The sequence below is a fragment of the Pyxicephalus adspersus genome, chromosome 2 (assembly GCF_032062135.1).
Source record: "Pyxicephalus adspersus chromosome 2, UCB_Pads_2.0, whole genome shotgun sequence".
Taxonomy (NCBI): Eukaryota; Metazoa; Chordata; class Amphibia; order Anura; family Pyxicephalidae; genus Pyxicephalus; species Pyxicephalus adspersus.
In genome coordinates, this window is record NC_092859.1 from 14,664,230 (window position 1) to 14,688,871 (window position 24,642).

A 24,642-nucleotide genomic window follows, 5' to 3' on the forward strand; every position below is an offset into this window, starting at 1 on the left:
TAATGGGCAGGAAATGTAATTATTTCCAAATGTTTATGATTTTATAATAATATGCTTGGACGTTAAATGATACATTTCAGGGGCCTAAGTCTAATCAAAATTGTATTTTTAGCTTTAGATAAAGTAGGGGAGGGTTACCTTGCGGCCTGTCATCATTTGGAAAATTTCCAGTCCTCCCTTTCTTTTTGTTGGGTGTCAGGAGAAGTGAAATCTCCTCTATGGGGACACAGCAGAATTAAAACCAGACGGGAGTTTTTTTAGCCCGTTCAATGTAAATAAAATGTTTTGGCTTTGACAAATGGTGGGTAGAGCCATATAAATGACTCCGTGACCCCAGTGCATTCAGATCTGCTGGTTTACAGAATTGCTAACAGGTCGTTTACCTATTAAAGCTTCATATAAGAAACTTCTGTTAGTGATCACTGATATTTGGGTTCAGGTTTGTTTTTATTTCTGATCCCACTGCTGAATGTACTGCACTGGGTTTTAGGTAGCAAAAACTGCCATGGTTTCAGGACCCACATAGGATCCATTGTCCTTAGAAGCTTTGGGATTAAAAAACAGTGTTTTTCATTGGACTGCAAACTGGCTTAACAATTTACAATTTCTTTTTTCATTCGCTCTTCTATTCTGATTAGAAGATACTTTCTCTTTAGTACAACTCCAGCCAATTGAATTCCCCAATTAAAATCTTTATGAGCAGATTCCCATACAAAATGTGACTTATTGAAGCCCAATTGCCATAATATATAAAAACTGGCTCTTGTAAGCGATAGCAGACACGCACAATAAATGAGTTCACATTTTTAAGTTGGAAGGTATACAGTCATAGAATTCATCTTTTTTCTCTATAGTTACTTGTCTCGGAACTCTGTGGGAAAGTTGTGCCAGATGCAGAAAACTATTGGCCAGATTTGTCATCTTCTATCATCGCTGACATTTGACCATCAGTTTTGGATACTATTTTAATAATGGTAGACATTCATCCATGCAACATTTGAAATATTTTATGTACTGTGTTCAATATAAAGGGCAGAAATTGCTGAAACAGTGCAGCTGTATCAATGATTTATAATACAGCTGTTGGACTCAATAAAAATGTAAAGTGTGGAGACATAAAATTTCATTTGTGAGTAATAACTTACAGAAATCATAAACACAGATTTTGATTATGTATCCTTGCTTTGCAATAACCACTTGAACTACAAAGGCAGTTAAAAAAAACTAATGCCAACTTACCGACATTTAGAAATGTATAAGAAGGACATCTTACCCACATTGGCCTCCAAAATAACCCCCAGCATTTGTGTCAGTAGCTATATTAAGATTCTGCAGCAATGGTGTCTGTGGATGCAATAGTAAGCCCCAGCATTGGTCTCAATGTTAATTACCAGAAATAATATATGTGGCAGTAATATTACCCCCAGCACTGGTATCAGTAGCAGTAATAGTAAGGTCCCTGCCAGCATTGGTGTCAGTGGACAATAATAACCCCCTTAGCATTATAAGGATGAATATAGTCAGTATAAGGAAGAATAACCCCATCTACATAAAATGATCAGAAGAATAAATACTGAATTCACCTTTATAGTTATCATTGGTAACAACACTAATCCCCCCCCCCCCCCCACACACACAGATATTGGTGGACTATATATAAACCTTCTTCACTGCTGGTCAGTGGGAGTACTACAACGCCGTGCCATATCCGTATGCATGGGTTTCATCTACCTGACCACCCTGCAATGCTACCTCTCTCCCTGTTAATGTTGGATTAGGACTATTTTTTCCTTGTTGGCACTATCAGGTGGAAATTACTCCACCACTGTCATTACCAGCATTATTTAGGCGTTCAGCACGCCATGGTTTCTATGCATTGTTGCCTATAGTCATGGATTTTCCATACCAGCCCATTTGCCTTGGACATTGCAAGAAAGTCTCTGAAGTTCCCGGACTGTTTTGCAGGATTCAGAACACTTGGTAACTACTTCTTACCCTAACTTCTATGCTTCAGCTGTGGTCTACACTCATCCTCGGGGAATAGCCCTAGCAAGTCTATGAGGGTCCATGTTGCAGGTACAGCCGATATGCTGTATAGACAGCATGTTCTCTTCCAGTACATATGGACTGCAGAAGTATCCTATTAGCTCTTGTGCTTTCCATCCCTCTCACTGACAAGACTTGATTTAAAGACAAACATAATTTTTGCATGTGGAACCAGCTGAATACTCAAGTGTGTATGCAAAAATATTGCAAGCAAATTTACGGTCATAGCAAAAAGTATGTACATTTCTTGGAATGAGTAATAAATGAGTAAACAGATAATAAACTATTATAAACTACTATGAAAAATTGTGACCACTCATCTATGAAAAATTCCTACGGTCTATGAACTGCCAGTTTTAAATCCTCCCTATAATTTTATAGAAATCTAAATAAGGGTTTTAACTTGTCCAGTCCTTAACCCTCAATTTCTTTTTTTTGAGCTGGTTGTTGGTGGATTAGCTAATTTACTTCCCATCATTATTGTGTTAAAAAGAATTTCATCTTTGATCCTTGGGAAGGTGGCCTCTCATTCTTATCAGTCCCAACAGACTTTAGTATATTGAGGAATTCATAGTAGGTTTGATGACTGCTAGACCCTAAAGCTGCAAAGCAACTCCAAGCATTACCACCATCATGCTTCTAAGTTGGTATAGGACTTTTCCTTTGGGATGTTGTCTGTTACCGCTGACAAATACCATTGATTCATCAGTCCATAGCAATTTGTTCCAGAAGGCTTGGACTTTGCTTATATGTTTTAAGGCAACTGTTACCATTTTCTCTTGTTCGTTTTGGACAGAGAGGTTTTTTCCCCGCGCATTTTTAATGCAGTTTTAATTGGTTTGATCTTCTAATTGTGGATGCATGTACTCCAACTGTTGAAAAATTTCAGATTCCACTATTAGTTTTGGAGTTTTTGGAGATGGCTTTCAGCATGAAACAATTTAACTGGACTGGCCAGTCCTGGATTATTTAGTAACTTTTTTAAGCTTACTCCAATTGTAGAATATGTTCCATACAAATGGAAGAAGTTAAAATACAAAAATTGAGATCAACATTTGTTTTGTGTCCTTAGAAAGCTCTTTTGATGTTGGCATGATGACCCCACACACATCAATCAGTGCACCAGACGCTCAATTGGTGATATTTTAATATTGGCTCCAATTTGGAACACTTGATTCAAGTTGAATTGATTTACGGTGGTGGTAAATGTAGGGGGGTATTAATTTTTTCAACAACATTTTTTATTACAAACTTACTTTTTCCCATGACTGTATAGTTACAATAGGTTCTTTTGTGGTATGTAAAAATATTTGGTCACATGATGGTCAAAACTCCTAATTTTCCTAGTAAATCCTGTATACCGTAAATAAATGGGGAAGTAGAAATCACTTTGAAGTGTAAAGATAAAACACCCGGTTACCAGCTGGTCTGTCACTTCTTCTGCCATTATTAATATCCTATTACCATCCTACATGCATGACACTGAGCAGACAGACAGCTGGCATGCTGCTTCTTGTCTGACCGCTGTCCTACCAGAGAAAACATTTACCTAGCATCATTCTCACAAATCCTTTTAGTGAAACAATTGCCTCTATTGAGTCATTTTTGGTGTAGCAGACTTGTATTTATATTGGATTTAAATTCCAAAACAGAATTTGGTGATATTTAAGCTTTCAGAACAGATTAGCTCAATTTCTACCTGCAGTGCAAGAACAGACACTGGAAATACTGGAGAGGACTGAAGCATATCAGGGCAGATGCATATCTAATATATTTTAGAAAGTTACATTTCCTTTTAGATATGCAGGACATATGGAATATATAAGCTTTACGTAATTGTTCTTATCGAGAAGAAGGGCTGCTAAGAATGGTTTCTCTCATAGTTTTAAAGATGCAATGAATTCTGGAGATAAATATCTTGTATCACAACTCACTGTCCTGGAACAAATATGAAGGTCATATCTCCCCACACTCCTCCAGCTGAAGCCATGTTCCAGCCCAGTGACTCATAATTATTCTGATAGCTGTGTGTGGTTTCAGATTTGGTATGAAAATATTATAAAAATCATTAAAAAAATGTTTTTACCTGGCCTTACTTGTTATTTTCTCTATGACCATGCTGCCCTGTAGAAGTGAGAGGTGATGGGCCATACCATATGATTCTACCAGGGGGTATTACAAAGCGGAACTAATATTTTAATTTTTTTTAATAGCTTCTTTGTCTCAAACTACCCCCGAGAAAACCATTAGGTGAAATGTGTCGGGAACTTTGAGACTAGGAATACTTTCTCCCATCATGACCCTTAACCCCTCTATTGGGGACTTTAATGAACTTACTAAACAGGAATATTATTGTCTAGCAAATACACACTGAGATACTGACAATTCCTGCTATTGGTTTCCTTTATCCCCTGAGGAAGCCCTCTGAGCAAAACGCGTTGGGGAAGGAAACCATTTTCTTTTCTATACAAACATAGCAATATCAATCAAAGTGTGATTTTATCTATTTGTACTGTATGTTTTTTGCAAGTTATGATGTTTTATTCATGTACCAATAATAATTAATAAAGCTATGTTTTTATTAAATTATAATTTTGAATAATGGGTGCCTTTCAAATAACCTTCCCTTTCCTTCAAATATTTTGCAACCAATCAATTATTATTATTATTATTATTATTATTATTAATATTAATATTATTAAAAATAATATTATTCTCATCTGATCAATGTATCACACAATCTTGTTGATTTTGTATCACTTTTCAATGATATATTTTCCAACAAACACTCTGTTGTTTCTCTTTATCTTTTTTACCAATAATTTTTTTATGGTACTACCTCCTTAAAAACTAATAATAAAAACTACTACCTCCTTAATAAACTATCTATTTATATAGACTTATATATATCTTCCATGTTTTATTCTCCTCTTTTTCAATCCCAATAGCCATATCTATAAAAGCAGGAAGTTCTTGATCTCAAAAGTAGCTTACTCCTACACATAATCACACATGAATGGTGATCTGAAGCTCTATTCACTTGGGGTAACTGGTCTTCATAATTGAAAGTAATATACGTTGCTCTTTCACTTTCATTGGCCAGTTTTTGGGATCACAGTGCTTAGAAGAAACACCAATTATCTTTACAATTTGTTATAGTAATTGCCATGTTCAAAGTGGTGATCTCCATAGACCCAAAGAGAATGCCAGAAGTAAAAGTGCCAATAAATTGTAAGATCTACCGTTGATTCATATACTGGTGATTATTAATAAAAGTGATGATAAGATGATTGTGTCAACTGGTTACCCCTCCCTTTAAAAAGGGAAACCGAAAAATGCCATTATTTTTTATAAAATAACAGAAATATTAAAATGATCTGCTGGATCACCATCTAACAGCCTAAACTATTTTAGTAACTCAACTTCATTGTGCTTTTTTTTGTCTGTGCATTTTGCTGCATAATGCATGAGGATGCATGTGAAGATGGACATAGAACTGGACTGACATTGATGGACAGACATACTTGGATAACATTAGGCACTATTTACTCCACAAATAGCTGTCCCCAGCCTATATGGTTTCTACATCCTCCCCTGATAATCTAGGGGAAGATGTAGTTTTAATTGTAGTGGGAGAACTCTAATCTGAGAGGCATCAATTTATAATGCAATATATATTGATATTTACTGATCACACTGTGCTATTTGTACTTATCTAATTTCCACAAAAATGCTCCACATTCATAATAAATGGGATATTCACTTATAGTTAATCAATAATTCAACAATAGATATATGCAGCATGACTTTTGTATTTACAATACTACTTACTTGCCATCGGCCAGGTTGATCTTCTTGAAGAAGGGGTAGTTCTCCGGGGTTGGGTTTCCATACTGATCTTCATACACAAAGACTGGGGATCGGCCAATCTCCACACCCAGCTGCTGTACACCCTTTTCATTGTAAATGGAGAAAAGAAAGAACTGTGCTCCTTTCCTTACTTTCAGAGTAATGAGGATGGAGAAGTCATCTGGGAAAGGTTCATCTGTATTATGGGCATCAAGAGAATAAAGTTACAGCAGTCCCTAATATCAGGCAATGGGATTATTATTACAAGACCGTGAGTACTGGTTTGCATTACCAATTACTACGTATCTGTAGTAATATGTTTTATATATTTAATCTACTATGTGTGTTATCATAATGTTTTTCCAAAGTTCAGAATGTTACCCACCAGTAATAGATGTAATCCAGGTAAACAATCAATATTACTTGGCAATCAATATCAGTTGGTAAGTGGCCATTTTTGGACAGGGGTCACTACTCTAAACATCAATGTCTGAGGGGAATTCTCAATGGAATGGGAACCATTGGAATGACCACCAGTGTAAAGTACCACTTCACTGACTACCAATGTAATGTAGTAATATACTGACAGCTAATGTGAAGGACTAATAAACCAACAACCATGTAAAGGGGAACTAAACTGATAACCCAAAAAAAAAGGGTAAAATCCAGTCGTGTAAACTCATGGAAACTCATGTAAAGTGTGTGTGTGGGCGGTTGAGGTCTAGGTGTTCAAAAGTAATCTTCACTGGGTATCAAATATGCTAGGTTCTAGATTCCTTATCTTTCTATTCCTATATTTACAACTTACTGATCACATGTACCATATGCTATCGATCTAATAGCCTTTATAAGGAGTTTCCTAGACCTGAAAATTATTTCAAAAATTCTTTGGTAGCACAAAGGTTGAGTATGACAGGCCTAGGTACACTGCACAAGTTTTACAAACATGATATTCAGATTCTTGCACAAGGCTAAGCTCTTTATAACTGTTTCTGCTAGAACCTAATTACTGAGCACTTGCTGACTCTCATCTCGTGCACTTGTGGAAAAATTATAACGTTAATAAACCCACCTGGAAACAATTGTTTGGTTGGAGCACTAAAATGAGTTCTGTTCTCCAATCGGAAAGCAATATCTGTCTCTTCAATTCCTTGCCGGTGTGTACATAATCCAGCTGCTAACGTTACTCCTTCAATGGATTCGCTGAGTTCCAGAGCTTCTAAAATGTTAACTGGCGTGGCTGGGAATGCAAAGAACATGTTTCCAATGAGTTGACGCAAGGAATAATTGAAGCATGTACTCATCAAGACAAGTCAATTACTGTATACACATCATTGCACTAGAAGAAATAAAAGATCAACCAGATCTAATAACAAAATTATAGCATAAAATTTACACCAATGACTGGATGACAGATTTGGAATTTCAGCACAGGAGTTCAGTGTCAAAGCAACATTTTATAATTTCCAGTTCTGTCTTTGATTTTACATTTCAGCTTGTCATGCTTTTATTCTTTGCAGTATGATTCACAAACTATACACCTGTGATTGTTTATGTTGGCAATATGCCTCTTACATTGTAATTACATTAATGCATATGTAACCCCAATCAATGAAAGTTTAAAAGACTTTAAAAAGCATTTGTTTATTAGAAGTGCATTAGGACAAAATGAGACCATGAAAAGCTGCAGGAGATCAGTAGCAGTGACATGTAACATAGAAAATGGATTTGATTAAAAAAAACAGAGCTTTCACATGCAGCACCACATCTACTTCTTAGCAAATAGATTACCAATACATCAGCTAACTTTGGTTACAAAGGTGCAATTCCTAACAGGAATATTTTTGTTGATCTTTGGAAGAGTAAAGGTGAAGAGCTGGAAGACATTAGTGCACTGGGTGATTTAACCAGCAATAATGACCAGCTGGAAAAATCGAGCACAATCCATTAAGTCCCCTGAAAAGCCTTGCAAAGGGTGTCTGAAGAAGTTGAACAATACCTGTATTTCAGTCCTTGCAGCAATTTCTTATTTTAGGACTTGCTACAAAGTTACAATGTTGCAGTTTAATTACTTAAATGGAGAAAAATGATGACTGGAGAATGAGAATGTGCCAGAATAATATCATCTAAGCCTAGAAAAAAGTCAGTGATCAGAGCTTGATGAGGGCTTTTTAAAGCAAGACTCCGCTCCTGAAATTGCTTATTCTGGTTTCACTGTAGGTTACTGATAATGTGCATTAGAATCTAAGACAAGTCAAAGAGAGTCTGCTTAATTTCCAGCCATTAGGATGTCCGGCATCATCAAGTCCTTACCCACCCTACTGACTGTTTCTGGCTGACCCATTTCATGTATTAGATTTTAGTTCTTTTAATCAGGGTGGCTCTGTATAGAAGCATTACCTATGGTGGTCTGACTGCAAATACCGCCTTCCTAGGGATGCCCACACTAATTAGAGTATCAATACCTACTACTGCAAAAAAAAAGTTAAATGGTTAGTTATTTCTATGAAAAATTTCTTCAACTATAAACTATTTTTGTTAGTCCTTCTGCTTGCAGATCAGGGAATTCTGATTTGCATCTTTACACTCCCAGTAGTATGCCTTATTTTCCTATCCCAACAGGGTCTCTAGCACACACGGGCAATCATATTGTGCTTGTGACATGACCCTGTAGAGCAGTGCATTCCTTTTGATTATTTCTTTATTTTTAAACATCTCAAACTGATCTCAGAATGCCAGCCGTTTTTCCTTTGCCAGCATCTACGCATGACACCAGCTTCTGTACATGAACCCGGTGATAAAAGTTGACAATCTGATCAGGTCAAACGTCAATGGTTGGGAAATCCATTTCTACGAGCAGTAGAAAAAAAAACTCATCAAATGTTTCAAAACTTTTGCATGGGTTATTATAACATTGGTTGTACAAATATTATGGTGAATGTTACAATGACCTGGAGTTCTCTGCAAAGCAAGGGAAATCTAGATATTGGTTCAGTGTATCTGGATCTGGTGAACACCTTTTTATTCCATTATTTGCCTTTTATAGAAGGAACACTTACTACATCAGCATTTATAGACCTCTACCCCCTTTGATGCTGGATATGACGACATTCACCAACCATACAGAAAACAATTCGGAAACACTTGCACAGTGTTGATAGTCTCCTTACAATCTCCTAGCAGATCTCATCAAAGTAGAACATTCTGTGGTTTTCTAAAAAACAAATACATGTATTGCCTTTTCTTGTGCCAATGACCTTGTTGAAAAAAAAGACTGCTTTCCCACACCAAGAGACCAAGAACACTGGAGACAATGATCGTCATGCATTGTTTATATCAAATGTCAAAATAAATGAATCTCTACGGACGGATGAATGAAGAATTCCAGCAATAAAATCTCAGCAATTACTGATGAAGGAAAAAAACCCTACAAGCAGAATTGTAAAATATAAGACAATAAGGGAGCTTTTTGCTAGATATGTCAACTTTTTACCATGCTGTGTCCACGTTGTATTTTTCACATTTGTACAAATAAATGCCTGCCATTGTTCCAAATCCTAGAGCAAAATAATGTGAAATGTAAATAAAATACACAAAATAATGAAGAAAAGAAATGTGATCACCTGGCCTTTGTAGTGATTCAGTCCTAGGGGCATCTTTATTAAATAGACCAGTGGTTCTCCACCAGGGTTCCCCAGAGTTTACTTTGAAGGGTTTAGAAGTTATTTCAAATGGTTCCCTCATGTTAAAAGGTCAAGAAAAACTGAAATATATAGTACCTGAAAAATATTCTTCACTCGTTGTTCTACTTTATCTGACTGGCACTTTTATAACTAAATATTTTTAAATGGGCACAGGTTTGGTGTCTGTCAGAAGAGCCACTCACCTAAATGGTTTAAACAGATTTATAGTTCAGATGCTGCAGCTCATGACAGAATAAATCAAAGGAAATTTACTTGTCCATAATAATAATAGACTAACCCTAACCTTGCGAACTCACAATTTTCTGGCAAAATGCCCCATGTTTCCTTGCTTTTTCTTGGCTTTGCTATGAAGTAGTAAAAGTTGCTAGCTTTAACTCTGTCAAATTAATCTCCCGTTAGCCCTTAGTAAATACCTCCGCTCATACTTGGCACGTACTTAAGATGCTTCAGGATTCAGTAATAGGCCAGGGTTTATGAGATTTTGCTAAACCTCTGGGATAGTTTTAGCTCGGTATAGTTTATCGAGGGGCCACAGAACAGCAATGAAAAGGTCTATGATGAACTACAAAGTTAAATACAACAACTAGTCAGATGTTTGACTAATGAAATTAGATCCATGAGAGGGTATTTCTGCTTGGTTTTGAGTTATTGCATTTTTAGTCTATAGCAGTCAAGTATACTGCAGGGCTTGGGACTGTCCCGGGAATGTTGACAAGTATGTACCTGTCTTGCTTCAGGGAAAAGAAGACACTAGACATCTATAGGAACACATTTATAAACTAGTGAATGAGACATTCACTGCAAGTGACTCAATCACTGTAATTTAAAGTGCACTGAAAGCTTGGTGAATGTCCCATCACTGGACTTTCATAGAATTTTATGCTTAGGATTTAAAGATTTTCAATGGTTCCTGTAAGAAGAGAAGAAGTCCTGTTTATACATAGTGACGGTCACTGCGCTCACGTAGAATTCTTTGCTTACTTTATGAAGACTTTTATTAGCTCTTGTAAGAAGTGAAGAAGTCCCACTATACATGTAGTAAAATCCCACCAAGGTGCACGCACAATGATAAAATATCCTTGTTGTTGTTCTCTACTTTCCCTGAGCTGCTGCTACCGAACTACCGAACATGTCAGAAAAATGGTCATTTTATTGGGTTTATACCCAAAATTTCTATTTCTAAGTCATGAACCAAACTCAATAGCCTCTATTTATAAAACATTGAATCAGACCCCCCCCCCCCCCCGCCACAAGCATTCCCTTGTATGAATATTCCAGGTCCATGTGTTTCAATAGCAAGAATTCCAATTCAATTCCAGCAAGGGAATGTTTGAAGGAATGTCTGATTTCCTGATTTATAAATAGAGCCCAATAACTTGATTTGTAGGGTCCACTTGATACCTTTCCATAACAAACATGAAGAACATAAGTATTTTGTTTCACTGTAATCTGACAACTGATGTTTGTATTAGTTTGTAAAGGGCAGGATAGACTTAGTACTCAGAAAAGATTAGTGACTAGAGATTTACACCTATTACTGGGATTAAAGGCTTTAAGATTAGACTTCTGTCATAATGTGTTTTTTTATTCACGGTTTCCATTACAACCAATCTGAAGTTGAACTAAATAATAATGAATGAGGCATCAAAAATGCTTCTATCTAAAATGTAGACCAGTTATGAATGGCGTACATAAGAAGGCTCTGGATTGCTCCATTAGGGACCCAGGATTAAATCCTGGTCGAGGCATTATCTAAATGGATTTTAAATGTTCTTCCCTTGTTTGTGTGGGTTTCCTCTGGGCTTTCCCTCAAATTGGCCCCAGACTGTCACATGTAACCCATTACTGAGTTGCACAGAGATGAGCTCTGGCCTTGCCTGCACCCACCAGCTTTGACACTTCATATTGGGCTTTTGGAGCAGGGACATCTAGGTTTGACCATAAAGCAGGGTTCCTCCAGAGGTTGCCAGGGTTCCTTGAGCAATAAGCAATTTGTGGGAACTCTGTGCCCAGTACCTTAAGTTGTTCTCTAAAAAAAGGTGTCCTCTGTGTTCAGGTATGGGAGTCTCCAGTGATGAAGTGGGTCTTAGTATCCCAAGATCAGGGTCTCTTTTTGGCTATCTCTAATGGTGGCATTCTTTCTTTTGGCCAGCAATATAAGAGGCATTCTTTCCCATTGACCACCACACCAATATACTGTGAGCTGTGGATATAGTAATTATATAGAAGGGGTTCCCTTAAGACCTGAGAGTTATTTCAAGAATTCTCCCATGGTAAAACGTTCAAGGAACACTGCCCTAAAGAATGTAAATTAAAAATGTCTATGGTACAGATATTAGAATGTGACCTTCTCAGACAGTTACTGACTATGCAAAGCACTGTAGATGATGTCAGCAGTACACAAAGGGATACATAAGCTGCCTCTGGGACTTAGGTAACTAGTAGTAGTGGCAGTTATCTTACATTTCTCTGATCTAGAAGAGAGCAGCCCAAACACATTTAGTGAATACATTATTTGTTTCAACTCCCCTACTCCACAACTGCAGACAAATAGATTTGTACACAATGGAATCACAAATATTGGAGCTGTTTGCTAAAGGATTTGTAATTTTGTTCAGCCAGTCCTGTGATGGCCCTTCCGAACATCAACCAAGTCCTTAACTCTATTGTAGTAGTACAATGTATGGAAGAGCACAAGGCCAACCAGCTGGTAGACCAATGAAGAAGAGGCAGAACAGGTTGAGTTTATTCGTCACTCTCTATTCCTGATATCGTTTTTATTGTCAGCACATTTATACATAGCAGAGACTGATTGGCTTCTAGTGCTGTCCCTCCTGTTTTACTATAAAGGCTCATGTGCATGTGGTCTAACAAATTAGTGTGCTGCCCCTTTCCCAGATTCCCAGCCATAAAATTACGAAGCTTGCCAGGCTTGGTAAGTCAGTACATACACAGCCTATGGTAAATGCATTCAACACAACATTTTAAATCTAAAGGACGGGGTTCAGTGGATTGGGATTTAGAACCCAGTGCTGCAACTGTTGGTATTCTTCCCAACAGCATGTGTACAGTTCCATCAAAATAAGCAAGCATTAGCTCACTAATCACTCAACTATGTATTTCCAACTAACACCAATATGTACTCCAAATTATATCAAAGTACTAAAGTTTTCCCCACACACTTCCCCCTATTGGCACCATTTAATTTTTTCTTTTCCTCATTGACTTCCATCATCACTAATGCCAGGGCATTTCCTCCTTTCAATAACCACCATCACACCAATTCATTCTTCCTCCCATGGACACTAACTCCAGCTGGAGTTCTGCCTTTATTTTCAGCTGTAGAAGTTAACATTTTATAAATCCACAAATTCAAATTTAGAACTTTTCAGTACTGTATTTGGAAACATGATATCAATAACTGACACAAGAATGAGCTAAGCTCTCCAAGGCCCTATTTAAATGCAGCTTCAGCCACAGCCTTTTTGAAGGAGCTATGAAAGATTAGAAGGCCATGTAAGTTTTTAATTAGGTCTTTGTTGTCATTGGTGAGATTTCCCAACCCTTCCTGTCCCAGGAACTGCAAAGGAAGTAAGGGAAATATCTAAATGAACAAATGTGCAGCAATAAAACCCCTCAGAGGCTGTGACCCATTATAAAAAATGATAGTTTTGGTTTATTTTACCAGCTAGCCCACTTTTCCATCAATCCTGAGTTCATTACAAAGCAGAGCTCCATGAAAATGAGATTTTGCCACAGAAAGTTTCCATACCATCATCACATAATCCTGATCTCAGCCCTCTTTGTACCCCACCCTTCTGTATGATATCATAGATCTGCAGATTCTGAAGATAATGCAAGCCATGAGACATACAGGAAGGGGTTAACTGCTGTGCAGAGAAAGCTCATCCCCGTTATTCTTTTTGTGTTTTCAGCACAGAACATGTTGTGACTCCTCTGAACCCTGACCCATAACAAAATGCTTTTGTATCTTTGGAGAAATTAAGAAATAACTTAATAAGGATAGAATTTTCTGGCAGCACACAGAATGTATTGTTCCTGATTTCAGTTACCGCCTGCAGTCATACAGCCCCAATGACAGAGCACAGTTTATTGTTTCATGGCAATGATGTTCTTATTAGATCCACCAATGGTATAGCGGTATCAACAAACATCTTGGCTGGGATGACCAATGGAAAGGTTGCTTAAAGACCAAATCCAGTTCCACTTTTTTATTCACCCCATCTCCAGCACTCTGTACAACAAAAAATGCAGATCCTCTTTCAGGTTATGTGTTGGTCAGTGGCATTCAACCCACTTTCTCCAAGCCTTTGGCATTTGACCAATCACTTGCATCCTAAACTTACAGCCAACAAGTATTGCACTGGCATTATTATGTTCACATTGCCTTGTGCATTATTCAGCACTTCCCATTGCTGGACAAGAAAATAAGACCCTGCATGGCCCATGGCCAATAAAACACCCGGAAGCCGAGTCTTAATTAAGATGTCACAGTGTACAAAGCTGTGAAGAGATGGCCATAATCTCATTCCATTAACAGTAGATCTGTGCTGAGCTGATTCGTATCAGCTGGGTCGACACTTGGGAACGCCATTGGGATGCCCATGGAAATATATATGACAGCACATGCTACCAGCTGGTCTGACTAGCACTAAAATGAATTTCCAGCTGAACTGGAAACTGTGATAATGATTACTTACTCTGTTCATTTTAATTGAAACATGTAAAAATCCATGAAAGCAAGACTATGGCACTTATATTGGAATAAAAAATTGGCCCCTTATTGAAGGATTAGCTCATTTTTTTTTATCAATCACACAATAAATTGAGAATGTTTCCTATCTGTGACCAGATCATTCATATCAACAAACACCTTCACATAAAACAACATTGCATATTAAACACATTCTATATGTGTTATTTAGTTTTGCTAACCTTTTTGTGTAGACTTCCAAAAGCCCCAAGATTGCCGGTGGATGTGAAGTCAGCAGCCCCAGCTGACACAGAGCTGTCACTCCAGTGACATTCTTTAATATTTACTTTTGATCCCCCACCACCTGTTACATAAAAGTATATATAGGTTGGTGTGGGCAGGAGTGAATGAACTGGGTCAACATGGAGAATGATTGGACAATCCCAGAAGAAGAGACTCGTGCTAGGGAACTGACTTTTCTTTTGATTAAGCCATATATACAGAGCATGGCTTAGTATTGATATTAAGAGCAATTGGCCTTCAATGTGATGGGCAAGGATGGTAAAAATGGATGAATTTCACTAAAGTTATTAATACAGAACAACTCTGAAAAGTAAGATTAAATGTAAAAATTATAACTTGTCTTGCTGGCATGCTATCTCATTTTACATCCCTGGCATATTTCAGTGTCACCAGCCCGTAGGTTTCCTTCTGGATTTGCTCTCTATACATCTACTATTTATTAGCTATTATTATTTTGCACTAAACCTCCATCTAGCTTCTAAATGTTTGTTATACTGAAATGTAAAGGACATTTATTAGTAGGTATTAAAAAAGGATGTTATCAATATAACTGAAATTTTTTTAATTCATTCATTTTTTGGCTTGGCAAACTGTAAGGAATGGCTTTGCCCAATGATACATACTTTGAGCTAATAAGTGCCCACTTCCCTATCTCCAAAAGGGAAAAAGTATGGGGTATTACATCAGTACGAAAAAGATGTTAAGAGCATACATATTCCATACATGATTTTAGGATCACCCCAGATTTTCAAAGTCATGCCTGCCATTTAGGAAAATAAGCTGAAGCAGCCAACTAATAAATAATTAATGTTTGTCTGAATTGATACAGGGAACAATCTCACCCAAATGTTGTTTCCAACATGGAAATTCTGAGCTGCAGCCCAAGCATCTATTACAGGCAGGAGACAGACATGTGTATGAAGAAATGTCCGTCAAGTTGACTTTGCATTTCTGTTTTTCTTTATTTATTATTTTGCACCTTTACTTTTTTAAGTGAAGTTTTTAATAAAATAACCTACACTACTGATGAATCCAATGGTGTCTTGTACCATCCTACCATTACAGGTCACTTGCTTCTATCATTGATGTCTCTTCTGGATTGCTCTGTTGACAAGTCACCATCTGTGGTCTTTGGAATAATCAAAGGGCCCAGTGCCAGATCTTGCCCTGTGCTCGTGCTGGGTCATTAAATTTTATGGAAAGCCATAGGATGACGTGACACCTGACACATCATAGGTTGCAACTTGTATCACCCTGAAATATGTGACACGTGGATCCCAAAAAGCTGTGATATACAGCCATCAATCATCCTTGCTATCTTGATGAATAATTGAAAGGGTCAATAAAGGTAAGGTTAGGTAAAAGAGCTGATTTAGTTATTTTGGGTAAACTGACTTTCTAATGTTGTTTTTAGACAAGCCAGCTTCTATTGTGATGTATTGGCCCTGTCACACAATAATGCAGCTTTCTAGAAACTCCCACATATCAGAATTTCCAGGGTTTTCTCCAAAATTGATTAAATAAACCAAACAGTTTGTATTTTAGATGGAAATTTTCCTGCCATCTTCACATTTCATATGTTTACATCTTGCATCCCAACAATTCATCCGTTGCCAGAAGTGTTGGCCCACACCCTATGTACAGTATGACATCCACTGCAAATTGTCTAATATGGGAAGGATGATGGGTGACAAATGGAAGCACATGTGAAATATATAACAGACCGCTTACAGAGCACCAGAGAATTTTTTTTCATATTGAGAAACAAAAGGGAAACTCAGGAAATAATGTTGACATAATTTGCCTGTGTATAACCCCAGCATCACATTTTTCATTTCTGTCTTTTGGGCATCTTTACTGTAGCAGTTCTATTTATAATCGGTTGAATTTCAGATTTACTGAAGATTCCCCTCACATTCTCTAAAGATTTGCTAGAATTTTAGAGCACATATGCAACTGTCATCATTCACTAACACCTTCACTCCTTCAAAAATGATTCACCAACATCTGGGTTTGTTAATACTTTTATATTAAAGCTAAAATCTAGTCTTCTCTTCAGTCTGGCATGGTTGTAAGTCTCCTCTTCTGTATTGAAATAACTTACTCTGATTATACTGCATACCATGAGATTCTCACAATGGGCCTCCAAGACTGGAGAGGATACACTTTCATCAGAGAAGCGACATGGCAAAACTGGAATGGATCTGGTCCAGGATTGAGACATTTCCCAACAATTAGAAGAAATACATTCCAGGTTTCCTGTATCACCCAGCTTCACTGATAAAAGGGTATCCTCTCCAGCCTTGGAGAGCTTTAATAAATCAGGCCCAATGTTCTGGCTGGAGGGCATTTAGTATCATCCAATGTATTCCTATTCAACCTAAATGTCCTTATCCTGGCCCTTCCATTCATCAGATTGGATGGAAGGGCCATGCTGAGCCTTCCTTTCAATCACGGAGGCTCAGCATGGCATTACATATTACATATGACATTAGAGTTTACTCTGCTGAGGAACACCCACCCCTCCACCCACCCCTCACAGCATTTTGATATTTGCATATTATTTGCAGGGGATGCTGAGAAAGGTGGAAACTTTATGGCTAAAGGGAGGCTGGTGATGCTGCAGGTTGCTAAACAGACAATCTGCAGGAAAAGTGGTAACAAAAAGGCTGGACGCTTTAAGCCCTAACATGCATGCAAAAAGCTTTTGTACCTACGTTCTCCTCCACCAGCTCATTTCACTTCTTTTTCCTTCAATGTGGTGACCTTCCTACTTTGAATGCATGTACTTTTTTACTTTTAGGATGATTTGTGTGTTATGTCTGGGTATACAATATTACAGATACTCTTTAACTTCTCATCCTAGTGCCCTCCAGATCACGGGCACAGACTAGCTTCTATAATGAACACAGACATTGTCCTCTCATTTTTTTAAATGACAATTGTCATATAGATTAGAGGATGGGATATATGATAGAATGACGACTCGCTGGCTGGAAAAATGTTATACAATAGCTGCAATGTAATTTCCAACTGGACAGCTTCCAGCCCCGCTGCATAGAAAATGCCAGCGTGTGTAAAAAATGTGACATCCTTGCCGTGACATCATCCCTGACATTTGTACTGGGTGTAATGGGTCACTGAGCTGACCAATGTACAATGGAAAGAATCAGAGGTGGGAAAGGGATGCAGAAGAGGGGCAAAAAGGAAATACAGTGACATTAAATGATAATAAATGTGATATATGAATGGGTTTAACTGAGAACTATGTCAAAGCAAAATGTCCTTTTTCCCCGAAAAAAAAATCACACATATATACTGTATATTTATTGTGTGTTGCTCTTTTACCCACTATTAGAGAGTGTTTGCTTATTGTATGATTGTCTTTCACTGAGCTATTTATGTATTTGCTTCTTCCATAGAGAAAATGTATTTCGCTCTTGAAAAAGCCCCTTCAAGCACAGGGGACCTATTATCTGCCAAAAAAGCTCTTAGCTCCTAATATCTTCTTGCGGCTGACGGCACTTTTGTAGACTGGTGTCAGTCCTGCCTTCTTTCTTATACTTTTGCTAAACTACACAACCACACCCAGTGTCTTTATTTCCAAGGCATAGGTACTAATTGCTTTACAAGATAAGAATTGGTTGGGCTACATAGACAGGGGTTTGAGATAACAAAGAATGTGTGGGGAAGACACAGGAAACCTCAGCCTGCAGAGGAGCTGATTATAATAATATTACTAATTGATACCAAGTGCCCTCCAGCCAGAACATGAGCTTTAACTGACTCATTTATCACATTCATTATCATTTAATGTAACTGTCTGTTCTCTTGCATCTCTTTCCTACCTCTGATTCCTTCCATTGCATATTGGCCTGATCAGTGACCCATTTGTTCTAGTAACAATGTCCCCATGTAAGCTAAACAAAACAAAACTTGGGTCTATTTATAAAACAGTGAATTTGACGTTCCTCAAAAGTTCTGTAGTGGAGAATTATTCACTTCCATTGAAAACACCTGGAAGATTCGTAATTGTATTACTTGATTGAATTACATCACCAAGGGCCGACTGGTCAGTCAAGATAGTTACCCATGTTAAATATGGTGGAAGCCCAGGCAAAGATGTCAGTGGGGAAAATGGAACTTGTGGAAACCAAAAAACTGGAGAGAAGGTAGGGAAAGCTGACTTTAGTTCCCCTTTGAAGAGTAACCTAAAGCACACATGTGTCAAGACTATTGACATTAAAGTATTTAGGTATGTTTTACAAAGAATGGGCTTTAACACCTATCTTTGACCCCTTTAGCTGCTATCACAAGGAAGTAATTCACAAAACCCTCAAAAGTCACATCAAAGTCTCTAAAGTTGTGTTTCAAACATTAAATTACCCTTGGATAGTTTACATTAGAAGAAGGCTGGTATGTTGCTAGGATTCTGCTTTCATAATGCCTCTTTTGTGAATTTTAAAAAATAATTTCTCTACAATAGCTTCAGCTACAGAGGTGAATGAAATGCTTCCAAGAACTTTGACTAAAGGTTGGATCATGGGAGAATTGCATACCCCAATTCTCACAACAAGATGTTCCTTTACAATTCTTCTGCAAGATCCTGTAGTGAGACTGTGTGACATCTGCTTGCCATGCAAGGTCTACTGGCTGTGTGTCTAAACCCCAAAACTGGAAGAACAATCTACTTGTTCCGCAGTGTCATCCAATATTGAAACAGTCAACCCCACTATCCCTCCTTGTAATACAGAACTTTTCCAAAACACACAATTTATAGGTTCCTTGCTGTCTTAAAATGCTACCTATGAGATTAAAAACTGCCTATAAAATGGAATAAAATTGGTTATAAATAAAATAAAGACAGAGGTTATACAACCTAATAAACTTCCAGTGCCTTGTGAGGTGCTTTCTGGGTGCAATTACAAAAAATGCTATGGGTGGGTATTGCAATGCAATATGTCAGGGATCTTTTATGTATCCACGGTCATAGCTGTTGTTACCATTCCGAGGCTAGACATTCTCTTTTTGGATAATCATGTGATGTACAAAGGTTACAAAGGGTATGTCCATCTGTCCCTTCTAGTTCTTTCACCCATAAAGATTTAAGGTCTACATGATCATGCTAATTGCAACGTTTCCTGGTTTTCATATATTTTCTTGTATGCTTCATAAATAACCTCACACATCTCCCAGTAATACTCAACTTTATTTCTACCCCTTCCCAACTTTTTTAGGACTGCCCACAGAAAGAGCTCAGGAGTGGCAATTGGTAACTCATCATGTAAGCCAACTTTATTAGTTGTACTGTCATTGGATAGCTCTAATTGACCACTTATGGTTTTATTTGTTGCTTGGAGCTGTTTTATAAAGTCTATGTTCATCTGAAGAAGCATTTGAACAATGCCAAGAATGCATGGTTTGCTTTTCTGTACTACCCAAACAAACAAGAAAACAGCATCCAGAATACCACAATGCCATGTCCTATTATATCTAAACCTTGCTTACTGCTAGACTGTGACGAGTCCCAACCTGCTGCAGACTACAAGATGCAAGAAAAGTCTTTTTTAAAGATCAAACCTCCTGTCTTTTCTTAAAACCATCTTTTCTTCTCGGAAATTCCTCTTTCAGCTCTCCCACCCCATATTTTACATGGTAATCCTCTTAATTCCGGAGGAATATCAATTGCCAATGTTTAATATGCGGTTGTCAAAAATGTTGTTTGGAAGCTGGAAGCCAAAGTTTTTATAGAAACATTCAGGAAATGATGGGATGGATTTCCCTGGCAATGGGTGTATGGAGAAAAATAGATATACACAATAGCGTGAGCTGAACCAAATATCACCCAGGTTCATCATGATCTTCTCCAGTCTTAAAGAGCTTTAATAAATTAGGCCCATGGTGAGAATGGAAGGTGAAAAACTGGCACCTTCACATCACAACCTTCACAACCCTCTGTGCCCCTCACCTGCCCCTGTCATGTATTGGGGGTTATGCTACCAAACTTTGTACTTATCATGGCCCGTTGACTTTAAATTACAAGCACAGCTTTAGGTTGGAAACAAAGATCACCATAGTCATGTTAAGATTCAAGCAAAACTTTCTACAGCATTGTGTAGTTAGGGAAGGCATGGTACCATAATGACGCATCATCATGACCCCCTTGGCTCACAAGACGTGGGCTGAATGATGTCAGGCAATTTTTCACCCTAGAAGGTTGACACTTTTTTTATTTGCACAACAGCCTGGTATATGTTTACTGCAAAGCAGCTTTAAATGTATCTTGTTTGTTGATCTACATGTATGTTATTGTAGATTTAAGTTGGTAAAGTTGAAGAGGGCACCATTTTTTATGAGTTACCCCCATAGGATAATGGAAGGAAATATAACCCTTTCTCTTTTTTTTCTTAATTGTAATTTAGAAATTTAGGTAGGATGGGATGCCTTTATGGAACATTGAAATTATTTGAGCATCCTGACCCCAACTAAAAAATGAGAAGGATCAAAAAAAAGACAGGGATCCTCTATAAGTGTGATCAATTCATTTATGACTGACACCCAAGATAACATTTGGATACCAGTCATACATGAAGAGATCACACAATAAAGAAGTATTGAACCATTCATCCTTGTCGGACTGGTTGGTCTTTGGTGGACTTTTGTAAAAATTTGGTTTGTATATTTTCCTAGGTTTTAGTAACTTTGTTATGTTTTTGATGTTGAAACTAATAATTAAAGACCACTACCATTTTTAGCTAATTTAAAGCTGGACACATATAAAAGATACACATTATTGAAGCTCTGTATTCGTTCATATATCATTAAAAGTATTTCTAAATGCAAGTAATGTAAATAATTGTGTTGCATAATGAATCTGAAAATTTGGGTAAGAAACTGGGCATGTGTGGACTATTGCAGGTAGCTGTCCTAATTTATTCACATTTTCAGCTCCCCCCTCCCTCCATACACACCCATTAATGCAGAAGCATAATATCAAGACACACATAGCTGTATCCAGCGTTAGGCTTCACCTGCAGTCATTTTTTTATTAAAGCACATGCTATAACTTCTTACTTTATATCCATAGCTCACAGTATATTAACATGGTCGTCAGTAAGAAGAATGCTTCTTACGTTTCTGGTCAGTTGAAAGAATGTCACCCTTACAGGTTAAAGAACTATTCAGGACAAAGTAACAAAAGTCACCTACTAGCTCACCCCCTTTATTACTGATATTTTTTACTTTCCCTGAAGTCCCCCATTGTCCTGTTTGCTAGACCTTAAATACCCAAACCTTAGCCAAAGCATTCAACCTTATATCCTACAATTTATGAGAAGGGGTAAATCACCATACCTGGGGGCTTTTGAAGATAGCTGAGCCTACTTGTCTGCCTGCCTGTCTATCTTTGGGGAGAAGGGGGGATCAGTCATACGGGTGTTATTGATAAGGATATACCAATTCTAATGAAAGGAATATTTTACCAATAACAAGTATCTTACAATGAGGTGGAGGTACGAGGCGGTGCTGAGAAGTTCCTGGCTTTGCTCCCTTCCAGATGAAATAGAAAAATGAGTGTGGGGCATATGACAGCCTATTATCTGAGTATGTAACTGTGCAAATATCAGGACTATGTGATTCCTAAAACTGTTTTTTCTTTTAGTGAGAAGTTGTGATGGCAGAGGCACAAGCAAGTTTCACGTCGTTGGAGTTACGGGCCGTCATGAAGTTTTGAAAACGAAAACTTCATGACGACCCGTAACTCCAAGTTACATACTAAGATATTAGGCTGTCGTATGCCCCCACACTCATTTTTCTATTTCACCTGGAAAGGGGCAAAGCCAGGAACTTCTCAGCACCTCCTCTTACTCCCATAAACAGGTAAATATAAATGACATTTAGATATTACCAGCTAAATGAAAACATGAAAATAAGATTGAGGACAGGCAAAAATCAATGACAAGCAGATATTACCAAAAAATGGGAAACATGAAACATAGTACACACAATAGGAATAAGGACAGATAGATATCAGCAACTCCTTAACACACAAACCTGCATGCTTGCTAGAGATAATCCAGCCATGAAAATAGTTTGGTGTCACCTTTATAAATCAGCTTCAATGTATGGCATGTCCCAAAGCAATCCAATGCATAAACGGTAAACTTTGGCACCCAACTCTGTTTTCTCTACATGGAAAATTTTTTTTAATTGTTGTCCCCTGGCTGGCCTGCTGATGTCACAAAGTCTTTGTCTTCTCTTCTCATGGTGGCAGTCAACACCTTTGGACAGAATGGCCTTCACATATTGACCTGCGCACTTCCAAGAAACCCTAGAGTTTCTTCAGAGGTTGCTAGAGGTTCATTTAGCAATGAGCAATTTGTGTCTTTCAGGTCACTTTAACTGACATTAATGATCTTTTTGGCTAACTGTAAGGGTGACATTATTCCCACTGGCCATCAATATAGGAAGCATTCTTCCTACTGACCACCACACTAATATACTGTGAGCGGTGGATGTAGCAATTATAGCAGTTGGTTCTGAAGAACGGTATTTTAGGAGTTCCCCTATATCAAAAAGTCAGAGAAACAATGACATAGATTGTAGTTATTAACAACATTTTCTCTTGGGTTTTTTATTTTTTGCTACTTTTAGTCTGCAGCTTCAATTCCATGGGCTGCCAAGTGTGGACATGACAGCTTGTAATTAAACCATTAGCTTCTGTTCTCTTATCTTTCGTGTGATCATACCTCCGAGACTGACAGTTGCAATTTTCTATCTGATATTGCCTAAGGACCACACATCAGGCTTTAGTTTTTTCCACGTGTTACTTGCAACTTTACTTTCCCAACTGGTAACTGTTTACTGTTTGTCTGGAATCCATAGTAGTTTTTATTTTACACCAGTTATTAGCTAATAAATTTAATTAGTAAACTGTTTTTTTAAAGCACCAACATATTACGTAGCGCTGTACATTAAATAAGGGTTGACAACGACAGACAGAGACAAACATTGACACAGGAGGAGGAGATGACCCCGCCAAGAAGAGCTTACGATCTAAAATAAAATCACATATATCTCCCTGTAATATTGTTTTTTTACCCATTGACCCTCCTGCTATTCTACCTCCTGTAATGGGCTGACAATACTTTGTTCTGCAGTGAAAACACACCGCAGTGTTATCAACCCTCGAATTCCTGTATTTTTTCCCTATTTTAGAACACAGGGTTTAATCCATAAACTGACCATTGTAATGCCCCCTGTCAATGCTATGGTATATCTCAACATTTGTAATTGCCACCCTTGCTGAATTGTTTGCTATGTTAACAAAGTAGAAAAAAGAGTGATGTCTTGCAAGGGGACTAAGGTCAACTTTTATGTCACCCACAGTTGCAGTTCAACAGATTATTCCATAGGACTAGCCATGACTGATTGTTTTCATTGAGGAGGTCTAATTTGGGGATTGTGTACTAACATTTATTACCCCCAGGCTGAATCATGTACTGCTATTTAGTCCCTTCTGCTAATAAAAGGATTATTTATGAATTCATGCTGACTTAAAAAAACATAATTATATAGGGTGCATTATTTTAATATCAAATAGTAGTTACATCTGTATTATATCATTCAGTAATACCTTTTACAGCATTTCTCAATCTTTTAACATGGGGAAACCCTATACTAATATTAACAATATTTATAGACCATAGTACATTATCATGGTGGTCATTGGGAAGAATGGCTCCTACATTGCTGGCCAGGGGGAAACACTTTATTAGGATGGAGACACTTTTGGTATTATTGGAATTATCTCCTTGTACAACTTTTTAATGTGAGGAACCCTTGAAAGATCTTGCATATCTTCAGGGAACCCATTACTATAGCCACAGCCCACAATACATTAGTATAGTAGTCACTGGGAAGAATGTTTCTTCCATTGCTGGCCAGTGGTGAGAATCCTTACAAATGTCCAGAACGATCATTGGTGTCAGTGGTAGGTGTCCTGGGAGGTACAAATTGCTCAGTGCT

At 37.7% G+C, this 24,642-nt stretch overlaps 1 protein-coding gene across 2 annotated transcripts in view; it reads right to left on the reverse strand.

Moving 5' to 3' along the window:
- The window catches only part of COL5A3 (collagen type V alpha 3 chain), a 119,920-nt gene that overhangs the window by 75,741 nt on the left and 19,537 nt on the right, over nucleotides 1-24,642 (reverse strand). For both annotated transcript variants that reach the window (XM_072399638.1, XM_072399637.1), the window contains exons 2-3: nucleotides 6,968-7,135; nucleotides 5,878-6,091 (exon numbers count right to left, since the gene is read on the reverse strand). In XM_072399638.1, the coding sequence (XP_072255739.1) occupies nucleotides 5,878-6,091; nucleotides 6,968-7,135 (382 nt within the window). The remainder of the gene's footprint in view (nucleotides 1-5,877; nucleotides 6,092-6,967; nucleotides 7,136-24,642) is intronic.